The sequence below is a fragment of the Lytechinus pictus genome, chromosome 8 (genome assembly GCF_037042905.1).
Source record: "Lytechinus pictus isolate F3 Inbred chromosome 8, Lp3.0, whole genome shotgun sequence".
NCBI lineage: Eukaryota > Metazoa > Echinodermata > Echinoidea > Temnopleuroida > Toxopneustidae > Lytechinus > Lytechinus pictus.
Window position 1 is genome coordinate 2,898,174 of NC_087252.1, and position 11,648 is coordinate 2,909,821.

At 35.1% G+C, this 11,648-nt stretch overlaps 1 protein-coding gene across 1 annotated transcript in view; it reads right to left on the minus strand.

Moving 5' to 3' along the window:
• Window positions 1-10,448, minus strand: part of LOC129266420 (sushi domain-containing protein 2-like) — a 28,257-nt gene extending 17,809 nt beyond the window's left edge. Inside the window, exons 1-10 of the mRNA XM_064103365.1 lie at window positions 10,083-10,448; window positions 8,343-8,467; window positions 7,314-7,403; window positions 5,802-5,935; window positions 5,451-5,547; window positions 4,170-4,307; window positions 3,515-3,680; window positions 2,204-2,467; window positions 1,443-1,580; window positions 773-932 (exon numbers count right to left, since the gene is read on the minus strand). Of these exons, the coding sequence (XP_063959435.1) occupies window positions 773-932; window positions 1,443-1,580; window positions 2,204-2,467; window positions 3,515-3,680; window positions 4,170-4,307; window positions 5,451-5,547; window positions 5,802-5,935; window positions 7,314-7,403; window positions 8,343-8,467; window positions 10,083-10,155 (1,385 nt within the window). The 5' untranslated portion in view covers window positions 10,156-10,448. The remainder of the gene's footprint in view (window positions 1-772; window positions 933-1,442; window positions 1,581-2,203; window positions 2,468-3,514; window positions 3,681-4,169; window positions 4,308-5,450; window positions 5,548-5,801; window positions 5,936-7,313; window positions 7,404-8,342; window positions 8,468-10,082) is intronic.
• Window positions 10,449-11,648: the final 1,200 nt, after the last annotated feature.

Genomic DNA, 11,648 nt, shown 5'->3' on the forward strand with positions numbered 1-11,648 from the left:
AAACCAAACCAAAACAAAACTGGACAAAACAAAATAAAATAAAACAAAACAAAGTCTGTGAGAGACATATGACAATACAATTTATATCCTACACTGTAAAAACGGTTGTGTTAAAACTGACACCAGTTGGTGTTAATAAAGGACCACACCCTGAGGTGTTAAAATTACACCATAGAGATTGAACATAACACCAAAGAGTGTAAATATAACAACCGAAGGTGTTGTAATAACACCTATAGGTGTTAAACTAACACTGTCAATTTAACACCGGTGTAAAATAACTGGTGTGGTCCTCTATGTACACCGGTTAACACCACAGTTTTTGCTGTGTATTGAGTCTGTAACACAGAAAGTACATTTTGGAATAAAATCGGGAGCCCCCCCCTCACCCCCACTGAGAACACATTCTGAAGACGCTGCACCACTATATATTCATAATGCATTCAACATGTTCATAGCCCTTATCAAAAGTTTTAGTTTTAATTGGTTTCCGTTATTTCATTACATTAAAAATATCTACGTTGCATTTTATTACATCGATCGAAGCGAGCAAACAAATTTTTTCGTCCTATTTGATAAACAAATCTAAATTTGTGATAGCGTTTTACACGGTATTCAGAAAATAATATCATATTCCCCCCTTTCCTTCACTTTTTTTCTCCTCTCTTACATTGGTCGTAAATATTTTTGGGTCCATGCCTCCCCCCCCCCATCTGTACGCCAGTGGATATGGTACCAGACTATTTTTCCATAAATAAACTCTGACTCGTACCTTTTGTATCGCCGGGTAATTCTGATCACACCTACAGCATTTTCTGGTGTGATACTCCCGATGGGTTCGGGGATCCACTCATAACGTCCAGTATTCGGGGCATCATGTTCAATGTCCTCAGTTTCTTCCCAGCTCGGTACACCATCCGTTTCACTATACGCTGTGGATTTAAAAAAAGATAAGATATTCATTCCAAATAACACTATATAAGGATTATTACCAATAAATTAATTGACATAAAACAATGAGTCTTTATAATGAAACCACTTATCATACGAATAGACGACAACATTTATAAAAATCACCAGACCGAAATTATTTACAGAAAACAAAACCTACTATAAAACACAAGAGTGTGGAATGGAATGCTGTAAAATCAGCTGCATAAAATGATAAAAATCAACATTGTGAATCTCATTCCATTATGTCTGCTAACTATGAGAGCATAGATTGAACGTACACACTGTGAAGGTGTCCACAGTTTAATGCTATGCACTTTGATTGTAACATTGTGATCCACATCTACACACCATGTACATCGTCCACTACGTGAACACACTGACCTTTCCAGCGATCAACTGCTTCATTAGGAACAACAACCACGATAAAGGCCCACAAGAAATGAGCATAATAATTTCAATGAACAAGTCGGCTAAATGCAGAAACTTACTTAGTAAATCAATATTGATCTGCGTGTAGTTGATTAAACTTGGGTCCCATTCTATTGCTACCTTACGGTCAGCCAACATCCAGGACTCGCTATGAGGATTTATTCTCTTTATACCAGCCGGGACATCTCCAATGTCAACTAAAGAAGAAATAAAATTTACAGTCAAGGATCAGTGTTACAAGAGAAAAAAAGTCGGTCATCCCCAAAACATATCACTTTCTATAAATATGTATCTTCACGATTTGTCCATACAATTTAAGATGATCAGAAGTAAAATGTTTAAGCTTGGAAATAAAACTGTAATGAGTTCAATCTTAATAAGGCGTTCGTGTTAACTACGCCAGATGAAGATTTATTCCAAATCCATGAAACTTACAGAAAACGTATATTATTAATAACATAAGCGAGGTTACGATTGTGATGATAGTAATTGTGAGAGATTCGGTGATGCTGAATATGGACAAAGGAAAAAACAAAAGACTCGTAACCTCAAGCATTGTCAAGAATGAAGATATAAAACCGATGTTGGTTTATATGTGGTGGATTAAACTGACGCATAAATGGACATGCACCTACATAACAAAATGTAGACGACACAGAAGAGTGGGTGACGGTATTATAGGTAGGCCTATAGATTAAACTTACCTCTAGCAAAAGAAGATAAAGGTAGAGAACACGTATAGAAGAGCTTGTCCAAAGTAACAAAATACTGGATTAATGTCTCATTATACTTAACCCCCAAATAACAGAAAAATTATCACCTATATCAAATATCCCGGTGTACGGAAACGTTATAGCATCGTTGTTCGACACGCGCGTCTCGATGCGGCCGACTTGGAAAAACGTAGGTACGACGCACCAAGCTCGCTGTGAACTCATCCAGGTACAGTTAGTAAGAGCGATGGGGTCTTCCCGTGGACCAAACTGGAGCCATATGTCGTCTTCGAGGGTGAAGCATGGTCCTTGGATGTAAAGGAACTGATGGCCAAGCATAGAGTCGAAGCGTGGGAATGTCTTCACCTCACCTACGATTGAATTAGAATTCGACTTGGTTTTGGAATCAGGACTAGTATGGATATTGGAATTTCTATTTAATTTGCAAATTACATAAAGTATTATAAACAGAATAAGAGTTACAATACAAATTAAAAATGGCCGAATAAGAGTTGGGAATCGAAAAATGAATTGGAATCCGAGTTGTAATTGAAACTGGAATTTCAGATTGGATTTGCAGATATGTGGACCCCTTTAAAAATTAGCTCTACTGAACATGCTATATAATACTCCCAAAGAAAGGAAATGAATAATTAAATAAAACGAATGGCAATTGAAAATTAATTGGAGCCAGAGTTGAATCAAGGTGGAAGATTGAAGGAAGAGACTTTGAACTGGAGGAGAAATCGGACTAGAAACTAGAGTTATACATATATAGACTGGCCTGAAACGGAATCGAATCAGAATTAACAGAGGCAATAAGAGCAGTAAGAGCAGACCACTTGATGCAAAGGACATGTATCGCATACATGAAACAATTCATATTGAATTGGATTTGGTAATAAGCACGAGTTACATGGAAAACACAATATATTGTTAGCGTTATTCATTATCCGTTTAATACGAAACAGTCATACCAAAGAACCGACCCCAAACCAACCCATGGCATGCCATTAACAACAACATAACATATTTGATCGGTCTTGAGTTGATTTCGCCGTTGTGACTTCGGCATAAGGGAGTTTCCGCTCGGCGACGTTGGGAGGATTCAAGAACAGATTTAAACGCATTAACATCCATCAAATGACGAAGATCAGCTTGGAGGTCTTTGTCGAAAACTGCTGTACCGGAAAAGCAATTGCGTCCCAAGCTTCAGATCTGACCCCACCCCCCAAAAAAACCGTTTGTCCTGAATCAATGACTAATCTGCTGTTTTGATTAACTAATTTTCAACAAATACTTCTTGGTTCTTCAATGTCAAGAAAGGCATTTGACAATCCCTATTTTAATGTTCTTGAATCCGCCGCGCGTCGTAGACGCGAACACTAAAAATATCCTTTTGTGACGTCATGACTCACCAGCCGTTGTGCAACCGCCGATGTCGACGCTCACCGAACTTATGTAATAGACCCACAATCCGGGAATCTCGATGTTGGATTCAGTGACGAGGTTTTTCAAGAAGGTGTTGTCACGGGAGTATTGATGAGAGAATGACTTCGAACCGTCACCAGCGTTGAAACCAACCTGGTTGTAGATAAATGTTTTAGTTTAACTGTTTGGAATATTTTGATTTTAACAATTTTTGAAAATGATGATTTCTGTGACCCTACATGCTATTCCACTTCAAGGGAGGTAGGGAGGTATATGATATATTTTGAACAAGGATCGGGCGATTGCACTTATGATTATCAAATAATAAATAAATAAGGGGGGGGGGGCTTGGGGAAGGTGTAATAGTTAACTCTTACTCTGCCACTGCGAATACCCCTTCATTGCCAGGGGTATTCGAGGGAATCCTAAATTGACCGAAGCGTAAGCAGCGACTGATTTTAAAACGGCAATAAATCGATACGGCTTAACTATTAGACGCCCAGGGTTTATTTTGAAAATCAAATGAAGTAAGAAGAAGAAGAAAAGGAGGAGGGGAGGAGGAGGAGGTAGAGGAGGAGGAAGAAGAAGATGATGATGATGAAGGAGAAGAAGGGGAAGGAGGAGAAGAAGAAGATATATTACCTGTGCTGGTGTACCACCGATACCGGTTGTTGGACCTCCATTACTCTCTGTACCGGAGGTCCAGTCTATATTATCGTAGATAAAGATAGCAAACGTCTCGAATTCATCACTTGCGATGATACATTGGAACGAGTTCCTCTGAAAAAGAATATGATGCGATAATAATAACAGCAATAAAAATAATAGTTTTCAAATTCAAATTAAAATAATCATTTGTTTTCTTCCATTATCTTACAAACTTTCATTTTTCAATATGAATTATACAAAATCATTTGTCATAAAAATACATCAATAACATCATTGTTAACAGAAGAATGCGTTGATCCCTGAAATCAAAAGCTTGTGACGGGATACGCCTGTAACGCAAACATAATGGATATATATAAATAGTAATGATGGTGATGATAATAATAGTAATATTAATAATGATGATTAATAATAATAATAATAGTAATAATTCTAATGATAATAGTAAAAATGTAATGATAATCGTTATTATTATAATAACAGTAATAATAATAATAATATTCAAAATACAAACAATGCGATAGCTAATAATAGTCATATTTTTAAAACTCAACATAATAGTATAATACATAATTCTTGCTTGCTAGCTCAATGCATCCTTTGAAATTTCCGGCATTGCATGAGAGGTGAGAGCAAAATGTAATTATCCCACCGCTGCTACCATAAAATATTATGATTTTTTACAGAGCTCCAAATCCTATACTATAGAAGCGTGCAGGCCTATTTGGAATTAACGATTCCTAGTACTTGGATTAATAGTATCACGAGAGAAAGAACAATTGACAGCAATCTCCTGAGATATACTAAAGCATAATTATGAAAACTAGTTCTAGTTTTAACTTATAGAGGGCATAGAAATCAAATACATCGGGCGTTTCTTTCGAAGGTATAGTGAATAGTATTCATCATGAGATGGTCTGCCAGTGCTGATATTTTCCATCGGGGTTGCTCCTCGAACAAAAACTAGTAATTGCCGGACCAACATCGGATAATCCAACTGTATTTGCTCACACCCGGTATATTTTTGTATACATTAGTGATTATGTTAGTTCCATGCAACAATTAAACATACAACAAAAATGAATTCACAATGATAAATTGATGCTTCAGACATGACAGTCACAAATCAATGTGGCTGAAAAAGCGCCCCTAAACATGCTAAAAACACTATTATCTTTCATTAGATCTGGAAAGAATATGTATAAAAAGGGAAAATAATCACAAAAATCGTAAAATTTGAAACCATTTACTTACCAAAGTAAATCCGTCAGCAATGCCGAAGAATCCGACCTCCAGCCAGGTCGCTATGACGAGGACTTTAGGCTGAAAATCATCCCATTCCACGAATGACCTTTCGCAGAAAAATGTAAATACAAGATCTTGCAATTAGTAACGGCTAAACGCCTAAATATTAAACATTTTATCATTGTCTATAATTAGTGAATGAGCTTGAGCTGCTGCATTGTCGCCCATAATTCTACAATAAAACCATACTTCTCATTAATCGAATGCTAAATCAACAAACTACGAAAGAGACATAGGTTTCAATGCCTTTCTGAACATTGCTAGAATGTTCAGAATTTGTACATCTTACGATATACTTACGTGTGTATTTCCCCTGCAGCTCTATCCAGGAGTTCCTGTTCGGTGGTTTGTCTGTAGTAAACATACCCACGCGTTGTCATATCAACATTTCCCCAAAACGGAGCTATTAGTATCCTCTCTCTCTCCGTCGTTTCCTTTGAAAGTAAAATGAAATATAATTTGAGTTATTCAATTTCAATAAGCCAGTTCATATTCATCTCTTGTTCAGTAGCGGCGAGTGAAGCGGGAAGAGCCCATCGTTCAGGAGCGGATCCAGGTGGGGGGGGGGGGGGTAATGTAAAAATGCCATTGAAACCGAAAAGTGCCCCCCTCTCTCTTTTAAAATTGAAGACTTTTTTTTTTGCTTGTCAATTTTTTCGGGTACGAAATATCCTTAATTTGTGGTTGAAAACCTTTTTTGGGGGGGCTTGTCATGATTAAAATTTTCCTCCGAAAAATTTGCCCCCCTCCCTTTTGGAAAATCCTGGATCCGCCCCTGGCAAAGTTCAAAGCAATATATTACGTAAACTCGACTGACATTACAGGATGCACAAACTGAATTGACCTAGTGACTAGAATAGCACACCAATGAACGCTTAATGAAGGAAGGCCTTCATTTCTTCTTTAAATTCATTCGTGCGTTATATTACAATGTATTTGGCAAACTATTGAATACCAGTTGCTAGTTACTTTCCAGTGGATCTATTGAAAAAACGCACTTAAAACGAATGAATAATCAATACATCAAAGTTTATCTCATTGAATATTAAACCACCGTTCCTTGAGTACCTGGATCCGATCGAGCGCAGAATGGAACTAGGAACTGGCTTATTTGATTTGATTCGATTTTAAAAGTTTTCGGTGTAAGATTGAGTAAAAATTTACACAACATTGGGTGAAAAGGAACATACACGGTGTGGCAAGATAGATGATTCATGGCTAATTTTCAACGCAACCTTGGTACATTGGAAATATTTACAGAGTATTTCATATCATTTTATTCGATGCAACATGCATGTTGTATTTTGAAACGACATTGGGTAATTTTCTGTTGAAGGTGGTTTGCCTTGACTTTGTTTGATTGGATAAAATTGATTTCATTATATTTTTCTTGTATTGTTTTATTCAATTTAACAAATATTATTAGACTTGAGTTAAGTTAATAAGAATCTAAGAACATATTAACACGATTTATATTATTCTTATTATTATCATTAGTATTAGTAGTAGTATTATTTATTTATTTCTATATTTTAATTAATTGATTTATTATATTTATTCATTTCATCTTATTATCATTATTATTATTATTATTATTTTTTTTTGGGGGGGGCCCATGGAATTTTGATAATATATAGCATTTTATAAGGTACCAATTCAGTAACACAATATATCCATGTGGCTTTTGCTACAGCTGCTAAATTATCTCATATTTCCTATCAATGCCGGAAACCCTTTCAATTATCTTTTCAACTGTTATCATCATCATCATTATCAATATTATGAATGATATTCTAGTTGCAATGAACTTACCTCCATATCTGGCCCTATGGGGAATACTGGCTGTGCCTCCTTGTATTTCGTGTATTCATTGTCAAAAGAAAGCACTCCATTGTCGTTTACCTGTACAAGGAGGGAAAATGAAGAGGAGGAGGAAGGGGGGGGGGGTGGGCGAAGAGAGAAAAGAGGGTGGGGACGGAAAAGGAAGAATGAGTGTGGTCAATTAGCGCGTCATAAGTGTAAAATAATGGCAATCATATCATGACCTAACCCTAACCCATAGCCACCGTGCTAATTTATATTATTATTATTATTTTATTGTAACAGAGGTTTTGGTAAAATTAAACTACGTTTGATCTTTTTTATGACGCTAGTTTGAAATTTGAAGACACCATGAATTATTAATATCGTCGCAGTACATTCAGTAAAAAGTCAGAAATTCTTTCCAGAGAGTACAGAATGCACCAAATGTATGTTTCGGTCGAGTTATTACGCCACACAAAGGGTGAGTTCAGATTATGAATTATTCATTAATTGCAATCTGATTTTTTTTTTGTGTAAACCAATGCTGAAACATACTTTGTTAAATACTTTGTGGCAGTTAATTTGAATGGACCGCGATTTATGTTAGGCCTATTTTGTACGCTATTACATAGAGGGCAGTGTTTATAAATACATCTATCATGTCTATAGTTCATTTTGGCGTACTCGGATTTCAAGTGTTGCTATTTTAGTAACATTTTGAATGAAAAAAGGCTGTGGTTCCCATTAAATTAGTAACACACACACGCTCACACAAGTAGAAAGTATTGCATAAATGTAAAACAAAATAGAATCAGATTTCAAGTGGATCTACAACCTTTACTAAAAATTTGAAAAAGGATAGGTCTATACTAGTTAACAAAGACAAATTGGGTTATAAAACTAGGGCACTTGTTTAGGGGCCTGCATAAATCCTACTGATTTGACAATTTAGGATATGATTTATGAAAAAAAAGATGCTTCTATAAGATATTTGGTTAACCATGTGTAAAATGTGGAAAATAAAAGAAAGCTACGTACAAACATTTTCCAGTATTTCTCGTTGTAAAATGGTATGCCCCATCTCAGTTCAATGGCTGGCGAGGCAACATCATTGCTCTGTCTCAAATAATCATCACGATTTCCTTCCCCATAAGGATAAAAATCTGGAGAACAGAAAAAAGGAGGGAAATTAACAAAAAATCTTAATATTTTACTGAATACCTATTCTTATAATAATGTTCTCATTTATGGTAATTGATCTGTAATTGTGTTCATGTCAAAATTCTGTATAATGTTGCTGGATGATTTATGTACAGTATATATCTAATGTGTTGTACTCTGCATGCATGCATGTAAACAAGATGAATTTCTACAAAGCTGAACCATGAAACAATAATAATGAAACAAATAGTACAGCAAAACATGGTCATCTCAACCGAATACAATTTGTTGGACACATAACAATGCCCGTAAATATTTATTCAAGATACTAAAAAAGGGGGGAATAATTACCTCATCGCTGACGTTAATAAGGATGATGGCAAATGCTTTAGCAGCCATGATGATGGTGGGGATGATTTGAATAAAACGAGAAAAATCTAACAAGCGTAACATTAAAAATTTCATCAAAATCGCATGTAAAATTAAGAAAGTTATGACATTTTGAAGTTTCGCTTAATTTCACAAAACAGTTGTAATGCACATCCTGGGCGGTATGCAAATGGGGAAACTGATGACGTCATCCACTCACTATTTCTTTTACATTTTATTACAATGAAATATGACATTTTTTAAATTTTCTCCTCATTGTCAAATGAAGCAAAATTTATCCCTGAACATGTGGAATAAGCATGGTTTTAATATCATATGTTTCAGTCAAGTTGGTCCTTATTGTCTAATCTGTAAGAAATGAAACATCGTATAATTCAAACAATAAAAAAAAAACAGAAGAAAGAATGAGGGACATCGATTGTCCAATTTGCATGTCTCTGAATTGTGCATATCAATGTTTTGTGAAAGATAAGCGGAACTTTCAAATGTCATAACTTTCATATTTTACATCCGATTTTGATGAATTTTTTTGCATTATGCTAAGTTTGATTTTTCTCTATTTATTCAAATCAACATTTTTCTGGGGTGGACTTAACCTTTAAATAATTCGCTTATTTGCCTGGTTTGACTTTGCTCACTTAATTGGTAAAATCTGAAGAAATTTGGGGCCATGTACGTCACATTTCCATAATATTTTTATTAAGATAATAATATTAACGTGTTATCAACAATGATGATGATAGTGATGATGATGATGATGATAATACTTATATTGATGATGAAAATTATAGCATTCATAATAATAACAACGGTAATTGTAAAAACAGTGATGATAGAAAGATGATAATGATTATAATCATAACACAGCAAGTTTTATAAACACAATGAGAATCACCAATAATAACTGTTATTATTCATGATTATTGTTTCGCGGTATTAACGCTTTTCACAATTAAACTGCGCATAATTGTAATGAAATCAATATGTATTCATCGCCCGATGAAAGTGAGTTTAGAAAAATCAGAAAGTGCTGAAAATGATGGAGAAAGGAATCCATGAACCATGATTTCAATTTTCCCATTATAATTTGGTATCATAAGTCTTTAAACAATCTTAGTTATTGCTTTCCATGGTTCAAAGCATTTCAATGGGCGCCATTTTGGAATTCAACCCTCATCAATCCTTAGCATCCATACCGGAAACAAAAATGGACAAAAATATACTTACATCGCTGATTTTCTGCAATTACTTGAACTGCACCAAGACAGCAGCACATTAGGACGAAAATCCCCTTCGCCATCTTGGTCCCTGATGATATTGCACAAAAAGAAATTCACCGTATATCCTCTTATAGTATTGAGACTCCTTCAGACGGTTTCTATCATTTTCCATACACCGTTCCCGCCTAAATATACATATATTATTCGCATTCTATACACTGCATTGCTTAGGCGTTTTACAGTTTGGACGTGTGGAATATGTAAAGTTAAAACCTAATGCTCGCAAGGAATGATGGGTGATGACCTGTGACCTTACACATTGGAAATGTACAAACAAAATTATATCAGGGCTTTTGTCAATAGATAGTTAAAAATTAACATCATGATACATAATGCTGTACCAGGCATGGGGTGCGTCCGAATGGACCATCCCATTGATCTGGAAGGGGTGTAGATAATCAATATGCATAGTTTATTATTTGTTGTTGATTCTATAACGTTATCATAATGGACATCCCTTTGTAAGGAAATCTCTCCGATAAAACAATAATTACAAATTGTTTGCGGTACACCATCTACAACCGCACACAAAATGTGTGCATTCGAGCAGGGGGGGGGGGGGGGGGTGTCGTGAGTCGCAGATGACCAAGCCTGGGACAAAATCATAACCACGGCTTGTTTTCAGACGTCACGTGACCTCTTTCAAGATTATAGGATGAATAAATAATTAAAATTAGTTTCCTATGGACAAACATAGCGCGGGGGTATTTCCTGTTTATTTTGATTTGGAAATGCTGAAAGTGTGAAGCCATCGGTTTTTAATAACTTCCAAAACATTTCAAATGAACAAACTTAATCTAATTTATTGTCTCAATAGTCCCATAGACATGACAAAAGTGCGGGATCGGTCATTTTTGTTCATTTTTTATCGTTGATGAAACTAATAAATGATCGGTGCGGCATATTATTTATGAATTCATTAAAATAAGAGACCAAACATTGTTTTCATTCGCAAAATAATGACTGGGTGAAGAGAAATAGAGAAAAATACTATTTATTTTGCAAGATTTCGCACTTGTCTACCACCAAATTAATCATTCGTTAAACTCCTTTTTATCTGAAATGTACTTTGAAAGGAAGTGTACGTGGAAATATAATATGAGGTAAACAAGATAAGCATGCAAAATACGCAATTTCATACTCTTTATTTATGGTACACGTATTCAACTTCAATTATAATCTGTTTCATTTTATGCCCCATATAAACATAACAATATGAAATACAATACCATTTACAAATACTCTACAACAATCAGAAAATTCGCTGCTAAAACCACATAACGGAAACTAATAAAGAAGTATTCTAAAATGGCAATTATACGATAGAATGAATTATTCTAAATAATTCAAATTATGCCTGTACTAATCCCAAACAAGTTTAAAACAAACTTACAAAAATACGAAAATTATAACCATGAATATTGATAAACAATATTATAACCATTAAAAAAATTTCAAGAGTGATGAAGGACAAGTCCACCCCAACAAAACAGTCGATTTGAATAAAAAAGAG